The sequence below is a fragment of the Drosophila mojavensis genome, unplaced genomic scaffold, assembly GCF_018153725.1.
Source record: "Drosophila mojavensis isolate 15081-1352.22 unplaced genomic scaffold, ASM1815372v1 contig_74, whole genome shotgun sequence".
Lineage (NCBI taxonomy): Eukaryota > Metazoa > Arthropoda > Insecta > Diptera > Drosophilidae > Drosophila > Drosophila mojavensis.
The window spans coordinates 3,062,390-3,086,480 of record NW_025318899.1 but is presented as its reverse complement, the minus strand read 5'-3'; the positions used below and the strand labels follow the sequence as shown (position 1 = coordinate 3,086,480).

The following is a 24,091-nucleotide window of genomic DNA, read 5'->3' as shown; positions in this document are numbered from 1 at the left end:
CGGCTGCTGCTGTTGTCTCTTCCAAGTGGCAACTCTTAATAAACAAATAAAGGAAAACCGAGCACTTCACTTGATTATTCTAGAGAGTGCTACCAGCTGCTCGTAATCGAATGCCTCATTGGTCATCTCAACTCGGTGCACGCTCCTGCTACTGCTATGCTCTCCCTAGGTGGCAACTCTGCGCATGCGCATTTAAATTTGAGCGCACTGTATTTCTACTGCCTTCTGTATGCAACATGAACGGCTGACAGTCAACATGTGCCATAAATATAAGTACTAACGGTAATATTCTGGCTGCACGTACTCTCCATTGGCCGCTGCCACATTCAGTACGGCACCAAGCTCGAACGGAAGTGGAACAAACGAAGCGGAAACACACACGACAAACGAATATGAAAAAAGTTTCTTTTCAACAAAACAAATAGTAGCGCAGCATTTGCTGGTCAATGCTTATGACTAATTGCAATTGTAACGTGGTCGGTGATTGAAGCGAGCTGTTGCGCAGATGTTTATTAATATACATAGACATCTATTATTATTTATAAAACGCGATATAATTTGTGTAGTTTTTTTTGTCGGTATCTGTTGTCGGGTTTTTTTCCTTTTGGCTACCTAGCAAAATGATTGAGTGTAGAAATCAATAGACAAAGAAACCATGAACAGCATGAGCCGCCAGAGCATTGCGTCGGCGGCGACAACAGCTGCAGCCGTCTCCATGTCTGTTTCCAATGCCACCTCGGTGGGCTCACTGATAGCAGCCACCGCTAACAGCCAACAGCCAACGGCTTCCCACTACGTGAATGGAACGGGCAGCTTGGGTCGTCTAAAGTACCATCACAAGAGTCTCGATGCCAGCGACGAGGAGTTTGAGTATGCGCAGGTAATGTGACTAATATGCATTAAATCAAAAGTCGACAAACTACAAAGTTCTCATCAGCCTCATCCTCCTGCTCCTCCTGCTCTTCCTCCCCCACCTCCAGCTGGCTGCTTATTGAGTCATAATGTGTTGTCCTGCAGCTCAATTGAAATCGCCTTGCGGCGGCGGCGGGTGGTGAATTTAGCTCTTTCTCTTTCACTCTCTTTCTATACATATGTATGTGCTTGCCTTGGTGGTGGCTTTTCCCTTTGGTGTGGGTCGAGCTGGGGTTGAAAGCCGCCTCAGCTGTTTAACCTTTAGTCCGTTTCCATAGCCAAAGCTTACGCTTGGCCAGACAATTGGCAAAGCAAAAAGCAGACCAAAGCAGCGGCTCAAATCAGTTTTCAATAATTTAATGTTACGGAAATAGCTGACCTCCGTCTCTCCTGCTCACCTTTGCTGCGATTATGCTCCTACGTGCTCCTTTGCTCCTCTTTTGCTCCCCTGTGCATTTTCTTCTCTTCTACATAATTACAGCTTCTTCGTTCATCAATTTTTTTCCTCTAGTCTTCTATCGTCTATCCTTATCTCCTCCCATTCCATCATCAATCTTTCTTTATTTCTCACTCCACGTAATATTTTACCTACCTCCCCCACTGCTTATTCCTTGCCTCCCTTGCCACAACTTCTCTCCCCCATCTCCTGCTCTACCCACACTCTTTTGTTCACAAAATTAATTCAATTATGTTTTTTTATGAGATTTTTGTGCTATGCTTAATGAAGCCCAAACCGGAACTGTTTGTCATGGATAGACCTTTTAGGGGTTTCATATGTTGCTGGAACATTAAATATTTCTGCTTTTGCATTTTCTTTTCAGTCTTTTCGTTGGGCAGCTTTAAGCTTAAACTTGTTTTGTTTTTCTTCTTTTAAGTTATTGTTAGAATGAAATTTCAAATTGCATCCGTGTTTTCTAGACGCTCTATTACATTTAATATTTATAAAGAAAATACGAATAGTGTACAACGCAAATGGTAGCCTCGGGATATAACTATATAAGGTAGTGTAAGTTGATATAGTATGTTAGGTATGATATACATATAAGTTTGTTTTAGTGTATACCCACTTCTATCTATCTATCTATGCGAGAGTTAAAGATATTTATAGAAACCAAATATATCTAATATATTTTAACTAGTTCGACGTTTGACCCACCTCTGTATAAACAGTAATCCACATGGCTCAACAGCTATACAAGCCCTTCTGCCCGCCCACAGCCTACAGGGTATGAATAGTAGTTTACACCTGGGGATCATCATCATCTATGGCCAGCCACAAAAGTGGCACAGCGAATGCCCGCAGGCAACGCCACAACCAAATGATGTTTGCCCAGCTGTCACGGCTTTTAACAAAAAAGTATTTCATGAATATGGTATGAGGAGTTCTTCCTTCAAGCTAACACTTTCACTGGGCTTTAGACGGGTCAAATGGTCGCCGGGAGAGGGGGAGAGGGGGCAGCAGAAGAGATAGGATTTGAAACAATGGCAGGCAAACAAGACGCACACAGACAGCACAGTTAAATAGACAGCGACTGGGCCTTTCATTAAAGCTTTATTGCTTAGGGGAGCGAGAAGGCGAGAGGAGGCAATAGACAGATTTATATATATATTGAAAGACCGAGACAAGGAGAGAAAGTATTAGGACATTCGTGAGGACATAAATGGCTTAGTTTTTCGCCTTTTAAAGCGCTTCAAAATGAAAACAAGAAACGGCATTTATCTAAGGGTTGAAGGGTTAATGAGGATTAAGTTAAGCTTTATAAATTATATATACTTGATAGAGTTATATGGATGATGCTTGTTGGTAAGGCATTTAGGTATTTTCTGTAATATTTTGGAAGTCTAAGAGCAGAATGAAAATATGATAGACTCACCGATTATTCCAAGCGCACTTCTATGACTTGAATCCTCCTTACATTCACACATCTACTCCCCTGTACTCCGATTACTATCCAATATCTTTAACATTTTGTAACTTCTCCGTACACTCGCAGCTCTCTCGCTCTACTCACATCTTGGGGCGCTACAAATCGGAGCGTTTGCTGCCTGGCTCCAAGCCGGACGAGGACCGCAGACGTCGCACGATCATTGTGGAGAAGAGAAACGATTCGTATGGCTTCACACTGCAAAGCTATGGCATACACTACAAATGCGACGAGGAGCTGGAGATGATTACGTATGTGGACTATGTGGAATACGGTGGACCGGCTTACCGAGCTGGGATGCGTGAAGGCGACGTTATACTCTCCATCAATGGCAACGATATGGAGAAGGCGGATCATAAGACCATTGTGGAGTTTATCAAGAAATGCGATATGCGCATGCGAATGGTTGTGCTCTTCGAGGATTGTGTGAGAAAGGTGAGCTTGAGCATGCCAAATGCTGTAGATAATCCTCTAAGGAAATGTGTTCTTTGTATAGGTTGATCTGCACATGCGCTATATACAGCTGCAGAGTCTGCTGCAGCAGAAGATGAATGAGCTGGAGCGAGTGCATCTGCGTGAGCGGGAGCTGCTGGAGGGCAAGTGGAAGACGCACAGCTTGCCGGCGAGAAAGAAAGCAAATACCAATACCTCGCCGAGCGACGGAGAAGGCGTCTCTCCAACAGAGGCGAGTGCGAATGAGCCGGGCTTCTATAGACCCGCTTTGTCCACAGAGGATGTGGCTAATATAGCACTGAGACAGCAGCCAGTTATAATTCCTCCACCCGCGCAGTTTATGCTCACGTATCACTATTTGGATCCTAGCTATCGGTATCGCTATGTGCTGCCAGGAGGAGCAGCAGCGGCTGGAGGGGATCAGCACTATGTGCTGCAGAGAACCGAGTCACTGGACACCAATAGCTGCAGCCAGGTAACAGCTAACAGTCAGTACCATAGTGCGAGTGCAGGAGGTGGAGGAGGAGGAGGAGGAGCAAGTGGAGCAGCTAGCACAGTGAAGCCACCTGCGCCACCGCCGCGTACCTGCGAGAAGCACAAGCCACCAGCCAAGGAGAAGACCAAACATTGCCATGGCAATGGACACTCGTGCAATCCCTGCCTGGGCCACTTTCGCTGGAAGTCTGCGGAGAAGTCACACAGCAACGGCGATAATGTGAGCCTGGATGCCTACGATTTGGCCAGTCCCTGCTGCGAGACACAGTGCGTGCCTTCACGACGTCGCCATCGCCAGCACAAGGAGCACAAGCACAAACATCGAGAGAGGGAGAGGGAGAAGGAAAAGGAGAGATTGGAGTCTAAAGAGAAGCAGGCAACCAAGACACATGCCTCGCCTGGCGCCAATGTAACCAAGCCAGCTGCGACCGTGGATCGACAGTCCAATCATCATCATCATCACCACCATCATCATCATCATCGACATGCACAAGAGCAGCAGCAGCAGCAGCAACAGCCACAGGAGCAGCAGCAACCACATCATCATTATCATCATCAGGCGCCTTCCCAAGCGAGCAGCGTTCGCTCCCGCTACTTTGACTTAGCCTCTGGTTTGGCTAGCCATTGTAGCCTGCATTCCTGCACCTCTAGTGAATTTGCGCCCGCTGACTCGGCGTCATATACCACCTCCATTAGCACGGATACGTTGTTCTGGGAGCCCAAGAGCGAGGCGGCACAGTCCTCCAGGCAACACTCGACCAAGTCCAGGCAATCCTATGAGCAGCATTCCCAGCAGCAGCAGCAGCAGCAACAGCAACAACATCAGCAGCAACAGCAGCAACAACAACATGGCCATCATCATCATCATCCGCATTACCATATGACAGCTACTCAAGTGCAGCCCTCACAGATCTATCCAAACACCATTGCTTACGTGCAGAAGCCCAAATCCTGGGATAATCTAGCCACCAAAACGCTTGTGGGCCAGAGCTTTAACTACGGCTATCTGGATACAGTTGCCATTAAGCCGGCGGTCAAGCTGCAAATAGCACAACAACGGCATTCCATGCCTAGGCGCAATCCTTATGGCCGCTATTCCACCTATGGCGATGTGGAGAACTATGCGCCGCCTCCTACCGAATTTGTGGGTGAGCTGACGACCACAACAACCACCACCATAACGGCCAAGTCCACAGAGGAGCTCCTGGCAGCCTGCGATTGCCTAACGCCACAGCAACAGCAGGCGCTGAAGGCGGCGCAATATCAGCTAAGTCAGACACAAAAGCTATCTCATCAAAACTCCTGTCAGTTGGGCTACTACTCGCACCTGCCCAGGCCAACGAAGGATGTGGCCAGCTCCACAGGACAACAGCAGCCAACGGACAACGGCTGCGACGTTGCCACCGTGTCGGAAGCAACGCGTTTGTAGGCAACGTCCATCAACAGCTCGTGCAACTAAACAAAAACCGTCTTTCAAGCAGACCCCTAAGAAAGTGCACTCTAAAGATCCAAACCAGCGATTTAATCATCATTAACCAAACACATTCCAAAGTATTAGCGGTAGGGCTGCTCTGAGTGTATTTGCATTAGGGGTCTCTACACGAACATTTGTACATCGAAACAGAAATTGAATGAAACATCATGCAGCCAAATTTTAATAATTTTACATTTAAAGAAAGAAATGCAAAACATGCATATACCTTAGGAGGCCTCATCGAGCCAACGTCTAGTTCAGCTAACCATAAACCGTCTTTCATACAGCCATCCAGACTAAATGCACATCAGCTGAAATGTTACATTCCTCAACAATCTGGAAGCATTGAGTGCATTTATATTTGGGGGCCGGTGCATAACAATTTGTACATCGAATTCAAGTAGCAAATGATTGAGAAACATCATGCAGCCAAATTTTAAACTATTCAAATTTTAATACAGTCGCAAAAACATATACGAACAATGTAAACATACATATGATATGATGTTATATGTAGCATTGCAGTTTCTAATTGATTTTGGATTTATTTAAAGACTGAAAGCTATGCGTAGTATATTTTAAAAGAAAAAGTGCTTAAATTTATATAGTCAAAAGGTTACAATACATACATATTATGGAATACATATATTAATTTTATGCATGTAGCTATTGGTTTTAAACATACTGTAGATACAACTTAAATATATATATATTATAATATATGTATATCTTAAATTTATTAATAGTTATTTAACATAATGGAAAAGCTGAACAATGTAGTTTGAATCATTGTGATAGTGCAAAAAGGCAGATACTGATAAAAAGAATATAATGATTTTAGTGAACTATATATAGAAGTATGGTTGATAAAACGGCGCTTTTGATGTAATGCAATTTGTAAATGTTATGGTACTTTATTTATATATTTAATATAATAAAAATCATTGTGTGTTCATGTAGTATAACTCAAACGTAACATTTATGATATTTATTAATCGAAAATAATCTGATTTCGAATACTTAGCCGTTAATTGTCTGATCGCTTCATTTCCCTAGTTGGTGTGGAGTTTTAAACTATCTGGCAACTCCGTGCAGCGATTTGGTTTTCGAATACTTAACCGTTACTCAACACGCGGTCAGCTGTTTTGGCAGTGCTTCAACCCTCAATTTGACTGTCAAAATACACGCCATCTGGCGGCTTGCGTGTGCACCAGCAAGTGTCAGTTTTTGGGCAAAAAAATCAATACCAACCCCAACCCCAAACCCGCTCGTTAAAAATGTAAATGCGAAAAATTCAATACTGTGCAGCCATACACGACGGTCGCAACGCGTTGCCACAAAAAATTGAAGAAGAAAAGTTGAAACAGAACTCGTGTTCGCAAAATTAAATTTCGAAATTCGCACACAATTAGCAGTTGCAGTCCACGCAGCGCCAAAAAGAGAAAGAGAAACATAGTAAAGTAGCAAAAGCAGCGAAAAGTGCGTGAAACGCGACCGGCAAAAAGGATACAAAAGGCCACAAAGCGTACAGTGAAAGTGATATAGAAGCAGCCCATTAGAGCAGTTCATAAAGTTGTTAATCAAAAAGAAAATAAGCAAAACACAAACACACACACACACACACACACATATACACACTGTACGGCACTCGCAATATGTTAGGTGTGGCTATGGAGCGCTGTTAGTGAGCTGCCGGCGCCAGCATCAACAGCAACAACAACAACAAACACGGCGCGGACTCGCAGTCGCAGTCGCAGTCGCAGTAGGAGTCGCAGCTGTAGGGCGAGACGGAGGCGAAGAGGGCGAGAAAGAAGAAGCGGAAGCGGCGAACGGAGCAGCAGCGCGACGCGCCCAGCTTTAAGCGGCAGCAGTTGACAAACGGTAACGGCAACGGCGACGGCGACGGCAAAGGCTGCGCTGGCGGCTGCTGTTCAAGTTGTTGTTGTTGTTGGTGGCAGCGGCGAAGACACAGGCAGAGGCAGAGGAAGAGCCGAGTACAACAATGATAAGGTAAGTTACTCTTTCACCCCTCACTGCCCCCGTCCCCTGTACCACTACTCAGGCCGTCAATAAAAATGCAGTGTGCACTAAATTGCAAATGGCGCTCGATGTCAATTAAAGCGGGAGGGTTGTTCCGCAAAACTCCAAATTGCAAAGCAGTTAGCCAAATTGGTTAGCTATTTTATGGCTAAAAAATGATGCATGTGTGGGGTTAGTTTCGTTTCCTTTTATGCTCTGCTTTGTGGCGGATTGAGGCCCAAGCGTTGCTTTACTGAACTGTTAAGTTTTGAGCAATTTGGCTGTGGCTAAAGCTATAAGGCTAAGAATGTGGCTAACATTAATGAAAAGTCTAAGCGTAAGGCTAAGTCCAAGACTAAGAGTAAACTATAAAGGCTTGCTTTGATTGTGTTTTTATTCTATGGCAAATGGAGAAAAAAAGTTTTAATACAGAGCTCCACTATATATCCTAAATCGGCAGAGGTTGCCCAAATAGCTAGATTTTGTATATAATCAAAGGTTCCTTATTGGCATTTTATGATGTTAGCAACATTGAAAATGAAAAGCTATTTCTTAAATCAGCTAAAATTCGATATATTCGTAAAACTAGTTTAACTTTTGGCTTTTATTATACGTATGTTCAAGCTAGAATATCAAATAGATATGGCATTTTAGCTATATTTGACTGTTTAATGCTGCTTTTTAGGCCAGTTTAGCTTCCCCTTTTTGAGTATTTTCTAATTGGCCAATTTAACTTAACTTGCAACTCTATGTTAAGCTCCATGCATTCTGCTCTACAGCAAATTTAGCCTTTTCTCTGTGTTGATTCTAATTGGCTTTTGAATTTATTTTTATTTTTTTTTATGTATTGCTGCTTCAGGCAGCGCAACTTAATCAATTCGATAAATACAGATTTCACAACAAATTTCAACTGCCTCCAGTCATGGAGCCATACAAATCGGAGCGTCCAGCGAGGACTGAAAGTTTTGCTTTATTTATTTTTGGCTACTCAACAGACAAGAAGCCACAACCGGAACATCTTCATAGAGTAGTAGCACAGTGAAAGCTCGATAAATGATAAAGTTGGTAGTTTAGAGTTGAAAATTTGCTGACCCTAAGCAATGGTTTGTTCAATAGAATGTTTACTGTAATTACAGCTGTCATCAAAAATGCACAATTTGCAGTAATACATACATATACAACACACACACACACACATATACATGTATATATAAATATACATATTCAGGATGAATTGTGTTCAATGCGAGGATTTTGTGGAGGCCTCTGAACTTGATAATTTTGCTGCGGATGCAAATGACAACATCATTATCAGTGTCAAAATGCCATTAAGTGTGTGTACATGTGTGTGTGTGTGTGTGTGTGTGGCATACAATGCCTTTGAAGGATTACACACACGCACATGCATACATCACAAACAAAAAAGAGGAAGAATTATTGAAAATGAAAAGGAGAAGCAGAGTGAAAGAAATGCGCTGCTTTGTCAAATATGGCAGAGAGCATGGAGTAGTAGCGAGTAATATTTGCCAGAGTGCCGGCGGGCACACACAAACACACACACACATACAGACATATGTATGTAGACGCACACTAGTGTGTGTGTGTTTGTGCCGCTTGGCAGTTAGTCAAAAAGCGTCTAGCGTTGAGCGCCAAAGTGCGTTGCATACTTTTTAGCGCGCTTTGTTTGACTCGAATTGGGATTTTCCCCGAGCAGCAGCAACAACAACAACAACATCGACAAAGCGCTGCTGTACTGTGAGCAGTACAGAAAGAGTGAGAGAGAGACAGAAGGAGGAGGCAGCCACAGTTTTATATATATTTATTTTTTTCTTGCCACGTTGACAACATGCAGTTGGCTTTGCCAGGCGACAAAAATGTCCTTGACCATTTACGCTTTTGCGTAGAGCAATAAAAAAATCAAGAAGAAACCCCTCTATTCAATTTGCTTGTAGCATATGACAAACTGGAGTTAAGATTACACACATATACTACGCTCCATAGCTCTTTGATTTGTTCGTTGTTTCTGCTGAGATTTTATAATAGATTTTTAGCTTCATATTGATCAAATTTGAAGCGCTTGTAAGATTGGCTAATATTGTATTTGCTTTAGTTAGATTTAAGGCTTTTAGTCTATTCCTAAAAGATAATAAATGGGAATCGTTTTACTACAGTTGAATAATGACGGGTAATACATCAAATTTGTACGAAAAACATTTTAAAGTGAACAGATTTTCATATCTATAATATGTCCCAAACATATAGAAGCTAGCCGTCTATAGAGTAGTGTACTTATTCGTATAGTAATAAAATTTCCCTAAATTGAATAGGCATATGTCTGAGCCAGGCAAAGTCTATTAGATTTGTAGCATTAACTCTAAGAGCCTACAATGTTTTTTATCCCTTATATGTATACCCAAAACATATTGTATATATGAGCCGGATACTTTTGTATAGTTAATTTAATTTATTGAATTAAACTTCTAAAGCTTCAAGCTTTTTTAAGTCTTCTCTTAAAGCAATGATTCAAACTATGCCAGGCAAAGCCGGGTCCTTCTTTTGATTCATACTATGATTTCTTGAAGCGTACCTAAAATATTCTGCCTGCTGAAACTAAAACGAACCTGCTTTGATTTGCTGGATGTCCTTGTTGCTGCACTCATACATACTCATATATATTTGTGTGTGTGTAAGTATGTGTTAATAAGCATTGGCATAGTGGCAACGGCTTTGCTTAGTATTTGTGTTTTTTTCATTTCCGGTTTCCACATGTTGACATGCTACTGCTGTTGCTTCTGCTCCTGTTCCTGCTGCTGCTGCTCCTACTCCTGCTGCTGTTAATGATAATAATAATCATAATGAAGTCAGCAGCAGAAGCAGCAGTGAGCACTCCGAGCGAGAGGCGTGAGCCAGCTTGTTAGTTTATCAGCTTTGTTTGGCACATCTCGTTTCGCCCATCGCCCATCGCCCATTGCCCATTGCCCATTCCACGTCGCTCGCTTTCTTCTTGTCTACGTTGCGTATGCGTAATTTTCATATTATGTAATTTGCACTTGTTAAATGGACTCTTAATTTGATTAGGAGCCGCCGTAAACATAAAGTGCCACATTTCCGTATGCTCAGTTCAACTAAAAACCATATTTACGCCGCTGGCAGCTGCTGCTCCTGCTGCCTTCTGCTTCTCCTACTCCTGCTCCTGTTCCTTCTGCTTGTCCATCTCCTGCTTCATCTCTTTCTCATCTCAGTTGTGACTGCTGCTGATGAGCTCATATTGAAAGTTTTTGCCATTTTTTCTTCTTCTTTTTTTTTGTGCCAGCGACCTAGTTTGGTTCAACCAAAATCAATGTGGTCGCCGCGGCGCCATTTGCACTGCCGACCCTTTTGCTCTGCTGATTCTCTTTTATCCACCTACTGCCCCTACTCCAGCCGTTCCTTTCCAGCATTTAATCATCATTTTTTCTTCATTTTCCACAAACATTTTCTTTGGATAGTTTCCCTACCCTGCACACGTTCAGCCCTTGCCAAATAGCAGAGTTTAATTGAAAAACAATTGTAGAGAAAGTATCCATTTCATTTGAAAAGTTCCAAAATAATTAATCGTATTTTTAAAAAATTAATTATAGTAATATAATTTATTATAATGCATTAAAATCTAGATTCTACTTAAGTAAATTTAATCGACTTTAATTAGTATTTTATTTCAAATGGAAGTTTTTGCTCACTAAAATTTATATATGTATATTTAGTTATTTCCTGAACGACTATTTTAATTTTTTTTAATTATACTCTATGCATATTTATAGCTTAATGCCAGCCCATGATATCTGCTAGTCTATCACATTTATCAGTCAGCTCGTGCTTGCTCACTTGTTTTCAATTTGACTTAGTCACCTGCTCGGGCGTTATTAATTGAGCTTTTGCAGCATTGCTGCCCGATGGCAGCATCGATTGTCTCTCTGGGTCCAGCTGTAGTTGCTCCGGCCCCATGTGCTCCTCCCTCCGCTCAAGATTGAAATTTTAATTAAACTCGAATAGAGCTCTGATGCTCTCAGCTCTTCGATTGGTTGCATCATCCAAATTAGCTGCGACTGACTCACATAAATTACATTAATACTCTTTTTCCATATGGTTAAATATATGAATATCTTATATGGGTATATTATGTGTGGCATAAAAATTAAAAATTAAAATAATAATAAAGCACAGAAGATGAACAAAATGCCCATTAAGCATACGCCGCATTGCCATTTATTGTATTCCACGAATATTGACAATGGCATTCGCATCAACATCATTATGTGCTGTATTCATTGAGTGAATTGGGTATATTGGTTGTCATGGAAAGTATGTAACAATCGACAGTTGTACTTTATAGTAGGTATACCTATATGGGTTGAAGGTATGAGAGTTAATAGAATAGAAGAGTTGATAGAATAGATATAAGAGGGGGACTGAGACTGAGATTGCGATTGAGACTGAGACTGAGAGAGAGATTAAGACTGAGACTGAGACTGAGACTGAGACTGAGACTGAGACTGAGACTAAGACTGAGATTGAGACTGAGATTGAGAGTGAGATTGAGACTGAGACCGAGAGTGATACTGAGACTGAGAGTGAGTGTGAGTGAGAGTGAGAGTGAAACTGATAGTGGGACTAAGACTGTAATGAGATAAATCTCATTTGCTCTCTGGTTTTGACATATCCTAGGGTATTTCCACACCGATCAGCCACAACTGGTGCCCACTTGTTCTTAGCATCTTGATAATCGTTATGGCAGGCTCAATGAGAGGCTGAGTGAACGTTAAGTGGGCAGTGCTTGCTGAGCGTCTATTGCATATAGATGTGAGTACATGGAAGCAAAGATATACAAATATTATAGATAGATACGTAAGTTGCACAGAGATTAAAGCGAATTGCGTGACTCAGTTTGTTTATGAGCGCCCTCTGTGCTGCATCGAGGGTATAAAGTAAGCATTAGCTCTTTTTTGCTTCATTTATTACAAATATGTATATTCCTATTCCAGCACATCCAGTTCACAGACATAACATTTTGGGGCGGCAGAGAACGGCATGGTGAAAATGGAGTCCACTGAGGAACAGGATAGAAAGCTTGTTTTGGAGTTTTGCCATTTGCTCGAGAAATCCAAGCAGCTCTTCAATGGGCTCAGGTAAGCTGATACTACATAAAAGTCGATATATTCGATAATCTTAATGCTGTTCCTCTATCCAAGTAGAGATCTGCCGCAGTATGGACATCGTCAGTGGCAGGCGTACTTTGGACGCACCTTCGATGTCTACACAAAACTCTGGAAGTTTCAGCAGCAACATCGCATGGTCCTCGACTCCAAATATGGACTGAAACGTTGGCAAATTGGCGAAATAGCCAGCAAAATCGGACAGCTTTATTATCACTATTAGTGAGTATCACAAGTCTCTCTCTTATAGACTGTAATTATATTTAGATCTAGTATGAAGTGTATGTAGTGGTCATACAACATCTGTAATATTAATTCATATCCATCCTTATCTTGAACGCAGTTTAAGAACGAGCGAAACGAACTACCTGAATGAGGCGTATCAGTTCTATGCGGCAATACGTGGACGTGCGTATTACTCGCGCGCTGCCAAGGAGGACCGGCCGGATTTGATGGTGAAGAAATTGCGATATTATGCACGGTTCATAGTCGTCTGTCTGCTGCTCAAGAAGATGAAGCTGGTGCGGGAGCTGGTCACGGAGTTGGAGAAACAAATACAGGAGTACACGAACACGTAAAATCACCCATCGAATGCAGATCTGCAGATCGTATATAAACTTTTAACGCCACTTGCAGCTACGAGCCGGAAGATCACTTGGAATGGTCCCTGGTCCTGGAGGAGATCAAGGGCTTCATCAAGGCGGAGGCAGCAGTCGCCGTGCTGCATGCCGACTCCAATCCCATCATCTTGTCGCACAGGTGAGTCGTTGGCGCAATCCTTGTTACCATACAGCAAACACTTTGCCCGTGCTTTCGTCGGCGGAGTAGGAGTATGGAGAGCTTGTGGGGTCGGATATATATATATCTATCTATCTATCTATCTGTACAATGGGTTCTATGGGCTCTATGTTTGGTTTGTTTTTGTTTGTTGTAGGCGTAGGTATACAAGTTTTGCTTCTGTTCTGTTGCTATCAATTGTTTCATTTTATTGTGCTTATCACAGAAGACTTGAAAACACCAAAGAAACACTCACTGTTCTCATTCATCACGCACTTTTCCATTCAGTTTATCCCCTCAAATCAATCACTCACACACACACACAAACTCCCTCCACATATACATACTCACATGTACCAGCTAAGAATACAACTAACTTAAGCTCTTTTAAAAAAAAGGTTTCTAGTATTAGCAAAAATATCTTTAGTACTAAGAATTATAAAAAATTTCACATATTTCATAATTCTTATGATATAGAACTGAACTATCTGTGTAGATCTGTCTTTGACATAGTAAAGATCTCTTTATTATATATAGTTATCATATATGCTTTTGACTAAACATATATCTTCTACTTAAAGGTTAAAGGTATATGATAAATGTATATGGCGTTAATGATAAATGCTGTATTAGTATTAGTATGAATGGTATTAGTTCTTATGGTATTAATCTTATGAGCTTTAGTAATATATGTTCAAATAACAGTGCCTTAAAAAGAATTTTGAATAATATACACTTTGATATAGTTCAGTTACTCACGATTAGTGAATCTTAAAGACATTCTATACAAATCTTTGAGTCAGTCGACTCTTCCTATATTATATCTCAAGTTCTAGCTGGTAAATGTTACACACACACACTCACTCACACACACACACACACACACAACTTTTTATCAGTTCATATGTTCTCCTACCTATTATCCCTCACACCACTCCCACACACCCCTCTATTCCCCACCCATATATATCACCTCATTAGTGCGCCGCATTCTCAATTCTTCTGTGAAAGCACGGGCCACCGCAATTTGATTGTGGACCAGCGCAACTACATCGACTGATGGTCAGTGGTTCCGGTTCTAGGTTATCGCCGCTGACGACGCCGCCGTGCGAGAGATCGCCGCACATGACGCTCAGCCTGCAGGAGATACTGATTGTTGGATCCGCCTGTGAGCAGGCCAAGTTCTCCGAGCTCACTATGGACATGTTTAGGTGAGTGAAATCGAAATTTCATCTAGGTAAATTAGTAATTGATTTGGATTCCTTTCAGAATGCTGCAAACGCTGGAACGTGAGCCCACGGAATCGGCAACGAATCCGCTTAGCATGTCACATGGGCTGCATGGGCACGATGCGAGCCCGGCGGCCAGTCGCATACCACCATACGGAGTGCCCGGCTCCAAGGGCTATATGGAGAATGGCCGCCGAGACTGTCGAGACAATCCACATAAATATCTACTATACAAGCCATCGATTAGCCAGCTGCTGGTGTTCCTCGCCAGCGGCTTCAAGGAACTACCTTTGGGCGGTGCTCTGCTCCTGTACATGTCAGCGGACGGCTGTTTCTCCACCACCAAGCATCCCGAGGACTGTGAGTACAGCTAGCTGCAAGTACGCCTGAAGCGTAGCGTCTCTAATCTCTATTTCTCTTATAGATGGCTATGAGCTGGGTGGCTTGGGCACGAGTGTGAAGCGTGATAGCGTCGATGGCGGCGGCCTGTCGTGCCGTGGGAAGTCCTACAAGGAGAACCACTGTCTTTATCCCGGCGATCTCTATCCGTTCACGCGTCGGCCCATGTTCATTATCATCGATTCGGATAATTCGTTTGTCTTTCAGCATATACCCCGCTACTTTGGACAGCCGCTGGTCATTCTCATGTCGCCGCAAGATGTGCCGCCCGCTTTTCAAGGTAAGTCTGATGATGATCTCTAATGTTTTCTCTTATCAGTTTTATATAAGACTGCAGCTAAATATTCTTTCGATATGTCTCAAGTCTGAAAAGCTAGTCTTAAGTAGCTCTCTACATTTCTTTATGTATAGGTTGTATAAGAAATGATCTATCCACTTGTAGTATACCTTGAACTAGAAATGATCTATCTACTTCTAGTTCTAGTTCTCTTTAGTTCCTTCACATTACTGAGTATTTATTAAAACTTCTTTTCTTGCAGCTGATGTACAGCATCATGGTTCGTTGTTTACATTGTTCCTGCACTCCCCGCTGACAGCGCTCTGCTACATTTGCAATGTGGGAGATGTGCCCATTCATCATTGGGAACGCTGTCAGACCTATGTGGATCGTTTCATAACCGAAGCCTCGCGTCTGGTTACGCGCTGTCGCATCGATGAGATCGAGCAGGGCATAGGCTTTATAGGTAAGTAAATGAGTTAGAAGTATTTAAAATATTTACATCATTCCAATTCGTCTTCCTCGCTTCCAGACTCCTCGTATGTTCAGTTCTTTGGGGACGATTTTCTGCGCACACTCATTCTACGTTTCGTGTTCTGTGATGTGGTGCTGCGTTTGCATCGCGGTTTCCGTGGCAGGCATATGCGGCCGCGCTGCGAACCCCAGCTGCCGGCTAACGAACTGCTCGAGCATCCCTCGCTCTCGCACATCATATTCCAGCTGGCATCGGCGCTCGATGTGCGCAACCATTTCTCGGAGGGGCCCGAGTGCGACTGATGACTTTTTTTGGCCGTAGTCTTAGCTCTAGTCATAATGATAATTTTCTACATGATGCAGCAGCAGCAGCTGCAGCAACAGCTGCTGCAGCTATTCAATCTCTACTGCCTGAACAGACAGTTCTCGTTGTTCCATTATCTGTACAATATATATTCGCTGGCAGCGAGCTGGTCTGTTAGCTGAAACTAGCTGCGGATATTCTCCATTGTCTGGATATTCAAATTTTTATAACATACCAGATACGATATATCATATGAATATATATATAAATATATATATATTTATGTATATATAAATATATATGGATATGTATATTAAACGCGAAATATATTATAATAATAATCGAGTAGCTAGTTTTCTTATATAGTGCGTCGCGCAATGGAATGGTCCAATGTTAGTTGCTTAGCATATACATTATAATAATATTAAACAAATATAACAAATATACAATAAATAATAAAACGCAGCAAGAAACAAAAACAAAACATGAGATGTAAACCTAACAAACGAAAACTGCCAAAGAGAAGTTGAAAAAGGAATCAAATTTTGTTTGAATAGAGCAAACGATTTTGAGGTCAAGCAATTAAAGTGGAAAATAATAAAAAAAAAAAAAAAAAAGCAACAATTTTCATACGCAGCATTAAACATTTAGCTTTTATACAACAAATTAGAGAGCAGAAGGAAAACTTATAAATTTATATCTATAAACACGACACACTATATAAGAAATGCGTTCTTTTTTTTACTGTACACGACGCTTAATATATAAATAAATGATAAATTATATAAATAAATAAATACAAATGCAAATACAAATAATAATTATTAATGATATTGTACGTATGTAATATTGCATATAGGTATTATTATGATTACAAGATGACTGAAAGTTACTGTTTCAAAAAAAGCAAAAAGTTAGCAAAAATAATAATTACTTATACATATATATATATATATTATTATATATATATATATATATATATATATATAGTGTATATATTTAAGCTAAACACAACAAGTAAATATATACAAAAAGATATATTTTGCGTATGTTACAACAGATAATTACAACCCAGCAAAAAAGTAAGAGAATACAATTTTATACAAAAATTATATATAAATGAATTCACATTCATATGAGCAAGCCCTATATCATATCGCAGTGTTCCAAAAATACAAAATTCTTGGTTTTGAATAACGTTAACAAAAAATGCTCGATTCTATAACACAATATATATATATATTATATAATGTATACAATATTTCATATATGAACAAATGCAACTAATAACAAATATTTAACAAAAACCCCCTAAAAAAAAAAAGCAAACAAAAAAGAAAAAACATATTTTTATAGTTTAATTAAACAAAAAACGTTTTAAATTTAATTGGAAACAAATTTTAAGCTAAATTTCTAAATTTCTCCTTCTCTCTCTGTCTTATAAAAATAAATAAAAAATCAAGCAAACCCTTATTTATTTCTCCTAAATTCTTAAACACTCTTAACAAATTGTATAGACTTTTTAACAAAAAAAAAAAAAAAAAATTCGTTTTCAACTTTTGTATATAAATAAAACATATGTAATTAATTAATTTAAAAAAGATAAAGATTATATAAAGAAAAGTAAATATGATATAAACGAAATGCTCTTGAACCAAATGATGAAAAGTATTGCTAGCGCATTATCATTTCCCTTAATATTAGATTTTGTACATTTGAAAATTGCATTTACATAAGCTACAACAACAAAGAAGAAGAGAAACTGCAACAAGAAAACATTAAAAGAATAACAAAATAATATACAAATTAATTCATGATTAATCAGCAACATTAGCCACACGATAAGCGAAACAAACGAATCCCACAAAAGAATACATTCAAGCATTATCATAAGCGAATTGTTTAACACACACTCACACACACACATACATATATAAACAATCACACTATCAAACCATAAACAACAACAAAAAGATAACAAATTTAGCAAAGCCACAAAAAATATTATGAAAGTATGGAAAGCATGGAGAGTGTATGGAGTTTGTATGAGTAATAAGAATAAAGCACATGTTTGAGAAGAAATCTATAATGAAAACTACTTTATTTAAGTGTGTGTGGAGACTTGGATTTTTATGAAGATTTATCCAAGATAGTCGGGAGTGCTCGATCTGTTATGGCAATCATTCTACTTTAAAAAATATATAAATTAATATATAATTGTATACTATAAGAAAGTCGTTTCACATAATTTCCATAATTTAATGCTTTGTAAGTCCGCCCGTGTGCTGTTCAATCCAATCCAGAAACGATGAGACGCGCATGAATACATCCGGTACAGGTTTCTTACATTCGGAATCGTAGCCATGCGAGACGACACCGACCACAACATTAGAGCCATCATCCAGAACTAGCGGACCGCCCGAATCACCGACACAGGGCATACCGTGATGCGTGTTAACGCACAGAAATGAGTCCAATATTATTTTCTTTTCCCCAACTAGTTCCTTGTTCCACAATGATTCGCACAGTATATTCGGAATGATTCTGACTTGCAGGTATTGCAAGATCTCAGCGGGTTCATGGTTGGCCATGCGCCCCCAGCCGGAGACAAGGGCTTTGCGACCTTCATACTTGTTGGGACGTTTCCTCTTGGGCAACTTAGCTGGCTGTATGTATGCACTCAGTTTTAAGTCCTCTGGTAAGTGAATTAGTGCAATATCATAGGTTGCGATGTGCTCATCGTACTCTGCATGCACAATGGTGTCCTGCTTATCGACCAGTATTTCCACACGGCCCGGTTCATCGTCGTCTGTTGTGTTTACGATGCCCGCGAAAACAAGCACATTTTCACTGCAAGTCGTATGGGATTAATAACTGATCTTTCGTAAATATGAATGTATAGTTGAAGTAAATACTCACAGTTCATGGTCTGTGAGTTGCAGGCAATGGGCAGCCGTTAGAATCCAGCGCTTGGAGATGATTGTGCCGCCACAATAGAATGGATCTTCACTCTCCTTGAAAGTGCATTCAAGCCACACTTGGTAGGGCAACAGCTTTTGCCAGGCCGGTTTGCCATTGGTGATACGCGGATGTCCCTGACCAAGAACCAGACAGGAACTGAACAGCAGGCCCACTAGATGGAGTAACTTACTCATACTATTTTTTCTATGCAATTGAGTTGAACTTGCATTTTATATAGCCTTGCGCTTAATAGCTTTGCGACGCGCATTGCTGCTTATCTAAGTTTTACCTAACAAATTATTAACGTGCTATCTCTTTAATAGCTAAAAGCAAAAAACAACAAAATTAACTCATTTTCTATAAGGGTTTCTATACAATAGAAACTTGCTCTTTGCGTATTATAAAAATACAATTTCTAGATTGTGAATAGAGTTTTTAGAGTATGCTTGAGTTTACCTTGAACTTGAGTACATAGGGTATTTTAAAATTATCTTTGTTTAATTTACAATTTCAAAATTGTTAAATGCTTAATAATGGTAGCATACATATATATATCTCTCTCTATACACATATATATATATATATATATTATATATATATTATTATTGGCTTAACGTTGCCTGCCGAACTTGTAGATGACTTCATGATGGTATTTCTCCTCCGGTCGCAATATGGTAGAGGGAAAGTTTGCATGATTCACAGAATCCGGAAACTTTTGCGTTTCGAGACAAAAAGCTCCATGCTTCACATACGCTGCGCCTGCTTTCCCAGCCAGCGCACGTTCTCCCTTTGCTGTATCTGGTAAAAAGTTGGATGTATAGAACTGCACGCCCGGTTGATTGCTGGCAACTTCTAGCCAGCGACCGCTTGGAGGATGCGATACTCTAGCTACATTGGCAAAGCTCTGCGGCGGCTCAAACTGCACGCAAAAGTTGTCATCATAACCCAGGGCCGGCTGCAGCTGCTCAAGGCGTTCCCCCAGATTGCTAATTAAGCGTAAATCGAATTTCCCACCATCCACAGGCAATATTTTGCCTGTTGGTATAGATTCGTTGTCGGTTTCCGTTATGCCATAGGCATTGATAGATATGTTATGTTCGTAGAGTCCCTTCCGACCTGCCTTATGGCCGGCTAGATTAAAGTAGGAATGATTTGTGAGATTCACAGGCGTCGCTTTGCTGGTCAGCGCATCCATTCGCACATGCAGGCAATTGTCTTCGGTTAAAGTGAAGGTAACTGTAGCCTGGACTTCGCCTGGATAGCCTTCGTGGCCATCGGGATTGGTGTGGGTCATGCTGACTCCATTGGGTAGCACCTCCAACACTTTCCAATGTGCCTTATCGAATCCTATAAATCCGCCATGCAGTTGAAATGTTCCTCTATTGCGGGACACCTCAATTGCTTGGCCATCCAGTTGGAACCTGCCGTTGGCTATGCGATTGCAAACGCGTCCAATTGTCGCACCCATATATGGATTATTCTCTCCTTGATAGCCCGCCAGGTCATCAAAGCCGAGAGTCACGTCCTCCACTTGACCTTGAGCATCGGGCACTTTAATGCTACTGATCGTTGCGCCCAGCGTTAAAATCTGCACTGACATTTGCTCATCATTGGAGAGCGTAATGCGCCGAATCGGACCCGTCTGCTTAGTAAAGGGATCCACTGCTGCAGTAGCGAAAACATCTTCCGTGACGTGCACCATGTTTACAACTCTTTGTTAATGAAGTTAATTGCCAATATGCAGCTGCTTAAATAGCGTTCGCTGCAACCGCAATTAAGTACATACATATGTATGTGGAGTGTTTACGTGAAATATCTAATCTATATGTTAAGTGGATAATGCTCACCACAAATGTGATGCAAGTGTATGTGTACATTCGTTATATAGATTTGTACGTACAGCGTACCCTTTTTATCTTTTCATAAACAACATTTGTGCAATTCGAATGCCGCAATTATACTTTGTATCGATATATTTTTGCTTTCGATATTTCAGGCTAATCGATTAATGTTAAACAACATATCAGTGTAAATATACTTACTTAAAATTCGTACGATACTTTCCATAATGTACAGCGCCACTTGTTGCGCATTCGATAAATGTTAAGACGCGGCTGTGCGGTGTTTTGGAATACATTCGTATTTTCGTAAGCAATTAATAAGCATTGTTTTCAACGAGCAATAGTGCAACGCACATAATGGCACACATATATGGCTCCATTTTCTTCAAAAACAATAACAAGTGAAGTTTATTTGATGATCATTAACATTGAAACGCACAGCTGTTGCTTCACTCAAGAGATACTTTAACAGTGAAAGCAAGCCAAATGAACTACTCAAGTGCTTAAGCAGTGATTAGTTCACTCTTTGGCCATCGCTCTGACGAACTAACTCCGCAACTCTCTTTTGTTTATAAAAAGCAAAATGGGATTGACGTGGCAGCGGTTGAGATTTAATTTGTTAATATTAGTAATTGCACTGATAGCGTCTTGCCAATTAATTGCATTTACTAGCGCACAGGAAGCACAACAGCCATGGTATGAAAATCTGCCTGCTGTTGCAATGGATTATAAGGTAAATATAAGTGAAGCCAATGGAAAAAAAACGGAAGTAAACAACAACAAATGTTTTAATTTTTTTGTGTTTAACTAAATAAACAGGTGCATATAGATGCCGGCAAAGAGGACTGCTACCATCAGTATGTGCAAGCGGGTGCTACCTTTTACGTTTCTTTCAGTGTAAGTAAATGTCACCGAGGTTCATGGATTAGGAGTAACTTTATTTTTGCGTTTCCCTATCTAGGTGGTTCGTGGAGGAGATGGTATGGCTGGCTTTGCCGTTCGCAATCCGGCGGGCACGATCGTTAAGCCATATCAATGGCAAGCCACAGCGGACTATACTGATCAAGTCTCGCCCGGAGGATATTATTCCGTATGCATCGATAATCAATTCTCACGCTTCGCTGGAAAATTGGTTAACATTTATATAACAGTGGTTAAATACGATGCTTGGGATAAATACGCAAAGGAAATTGAGGCGTTGCAGCTAAATATGCAGAATTTCACAAATACTATTGGTACAGTGGAGCGAAATATTAACGAAATATTGGGCTATCAGGCGCACAGCAGACATCGAGAGTCGAGGGATTATGCGCTGCTGCTTGATAATAATTCCTACATACAAACGTTCTCAATTAGTCAAATAATTGTCATACTGATCACCTGCTCTATTCAGGTGAGACAAATCGAGTGACTGAGTGTGTGTCAGATATGGCTAATAATCATATTTTAATTGCAGGTATTTTTCGTTCGCAAACTGTTTGATGTGAGATCTAGCTCGAAGAGCCGTATATAGATGCTAATTGTGCACACTTCTATGAAAACTTGTATACTTTCCTCTACTTTTTTATACGTACACCACCCGATCACGCACACACACATATTTCCATTCATCACATGCACACACCCACATAATATCATTAATATGTAATTATTTTATTGTTGGCAAACAGAACAAGTGCGAAACTGAATAGATTATGAGCTGCAACAACTATTTATCATATATACTACTCATGTGATAAATGCAAATGTGTGAATTTTTTAATAAAAAAGAAAAATTTTTTAAATAAAACTTATTGTTTATAAATATATATATATGTATAACACTTTTTGTAAAGCGCCTTATGTATATATTGGGCATGTGTCTAAGCTAATTGTCTGTTGAGTCCTCCAAGCCAAGCCATTTCATTTACTAACAGCTGTTATATTTAAAACTCTGAAACATGCATTAATGTGACAATTAATGATTGCTAACAGACTAGAAACACAAGAACAATTTTTTTTTTCTATGTACAACTTAAATGTTTTAATTAATAAATGATTGCATTACGTTAAGCTTCTTTTGCACATTGTGGGTTGGTGTCCATGCTAAGTGTATACCAACTCCTGCAAGCTTTGCTTATTAATTTAGTCTAAACTTATAAATGTTATAACAGTAACAAAGAAAGTTGATCAACTAGCCGATCCCACACGCGAAGTCATTTGATGACGTCGTCCACCTGAAGTTGTTAATCTAATTATAACTGTATCTGTTATATTGATTGACATTTGGTGGACTATGGTTTGGCGCATCTAGCTCTGAAAAAATGCCTTCGCCCGTATCACTGCCTGGCCGTAGAACGCCTTCGCTGTAAGGAAATGAAATATAACAATTGATTTTAAGGTACTTGTATAACAACCGAAAGGTGTTTTAGCTCACCCAAAAAAGTTGCCTTCAAATCTCCTAACACTGGCACTGTGATAGTATGGCGCCGCGTTAATCCAGCACAAAGATCCCATTATAAAACACAACGTAAATAAGTAAATGTTGATAAACTTCATTGTTAACAAATCTAGGTTTCTATTAATATGTCAAAAATATTCCTTCTCAGTTGTTGTCGCTCTGAGCTCTAATCGGACTATGCGACTATCATTTGGTAGCATATCATCTATTTATACCAGCCAGACGTTGACCAGTATATTTATACATGTATAACATATATACGATCAGAACTAGTTTCTATCAGTGACGGTGATTGAACTAAAAAGGTTTTTTATAGTTTGAGTAATATTATTTTGAAGAATATTAGTTAGAAAAGAATCATAGTTCAGTGTGCATTATTATTATAATTTAATTCAATTAGCATTATTTCTAATTTTAATTTCAGTTGCCGACATTATTTATAATAATGTGCGTCAAGTGTGAGCTATTTAAATTAAAAAGAAATAAAATAAAAATCAACAGCAAGCATGTGTCTTTTTATTTCTCGCACAAACTTGATCTGCTTGAACCTCTTTTCACAATTTGTATGAAGAGAAGATGGAAAGGTATGAATCCGGTTAAGCTAACTGATGTCTGTGCTTAAGAATGTGTTGACAACTATTTAATTGGCTTTATTTTGAAGTTTGTCTCGTCTACTGCGTCACATCAATTGGTGACGCCATTGATCTGGTTCCCGAATTCGCAATTTTCGACTTTGAATAACTTATGATTATTATTTTCGGGAATCTGCATCACGAGCCGAATAAGTTTGCGGGTGCTTGAACTCGGACTGCTTTGTATTCGTTTAGAATTTGCCATTCCCAATTACGTGTAAATCTCTCAGTTTATGTATTACAGCTTGAGATCGTGAATGGAATCTGCTGATGAATCAGCTCTCTAG

At 40.1% G+C, this 24,091-nt stretch overlaps 5 protein-coding genes across 6 annotated transcripts; 3 read left to right on the top strand and 2 right to left on the bottom strand.

Annotated features, from left to right (window-relative positions):
- The first annotated feature begins 55 nt into the window (after nucleotides 1-55).
- Nucleotides 56-6,888, top strand: LOC6581283. Its single transcript, XM_002006989.4, has 3 exons — nucleotides 56-880; nucleotides 2,907-3,272; nucleotides 3,334-6,888. Exons 1-3 carry the CDS (start codon nucleotides 656-658, stop codon nucleotides 5,212-5,214), a joined length of 2,472 nt encoding a protein of 823 aa, XP_002007025.3. The 5' UTR covers nucleotides 56-655; the 3' UTR covers nucleotides 5,215-6,888.
- Nucleotides 6,536-16,547, top strand: LOC6581281 (protein SCAI). 2 transcript variants are annotated; one of them, XM_002006987.4, is made up of 10 exons: nucleotides 6,536-7,269; nucleotides 12,300-12,443; nucleotides 12,510-12,692; nucleotides 12,814-13,044; nucleotides 13,107-13,229; nucleotides 14,330-14,458; nucleotides 14,517-14,836; nucleotides 14,901-15,155; nucleotides 15,415-15,618; nucleotides 15,685-16,547. In XM_002006987.4, exons 2-10 carry the CDS (start codon nucleotides 12,346-12,348, stop codon nucleotides 15,927-15,929), a joined length of 1,788 nt encoding a protein of 595 aa, XP_002007023.2. In that variant the 5' UTR covers nucleotides 6,536-7,269; nucleotides 12,300-12,345; the 3' UTR covers nucleotides 15,930-16,547. The 2 variants fall into 2 exon arrangements, with proteins under 2 accessions (XP_002007023.2, XP_015017231.1); XM_015161745.3 differs by having other exon boundaries at nucleotides 14,315-14,458.
- A 1,453-nt stretch (nucleotides 16,548-18,000) lies between these two features.
- Nucleotides 18,001-19,206, bottom strand: LOC6581280 (collagenase). Its single transcript, XM_002006986.4, has 2 exons — nucleotides 18,850-19,206; nucleotides 18,001-18,780 (listed from the first exon to the last, which is right to left on the bottom strand). Exons 1-2 carry the CDS (start codon nucleotides 19,083-19,085, stop codon nucleotides 18,189-18,191), a joined length of 828 nt encoding a protein of 275 aa, XP_002007022.2. The 5' UTR covers nucleotides 19,086-19,206; the 3' UTR covers nucleotides 18,001-18,188.
- A 263-nt stretch (nucleotides 19,207-19,469) lies between these two features.
- Nucleotides 19,470-20,862, bottom strand: LOC6581279 (galactose mutarotase). The gene is made up of 2 exons (XM_002006985.4): nucleotides 20,739-20,862; nucleotides 19,470-20,653 (listed from the first exon to the last, which is right to left on the bottom strand). The coding sequence occupies exon 2, from the start codon at nucleotides 20,591-20,593 to the stop codon at nucleotides 19,502-19,504; it is 1,092 nt and encodes a 363-aa protein (XP_002007021.1). The 5' UTR covers nucleotides 20,594-20,653; nucleotides 20,739-20,862; the 3' UTR covers nucleotides 19,470-19,501.
- Nucleotides 20,863-20,998: 136 nt separating this feature from the next.
- LOC6581278 (transmembrane emp24 domain-containing protein B) lies at nucleotides 20,999-22,502 on the top strand. Its single transcript, XM_002006984.4, has 4 exons — nucleotides 20,999-21,465; nucleotides 21,552-21,629; nucleotides 21,694-22,125; nucleotides 22,189-22,502. Exons 1-4 carry the CDS (start codon nucleotides 21,316-21,318, stop codon nucleotides 22,243-22,245), a joined length of 717 nt encoding a protein of 238 aa, XP_002007020.1. The 5' UTR covers nucleotides 20,999-21,315; the 3' UTR covers nucleotides 22,246-22,502.
- The last annotated feature ends 1,589 nt before the right edge of the window (nucleotides 22,503-24,091 follow it).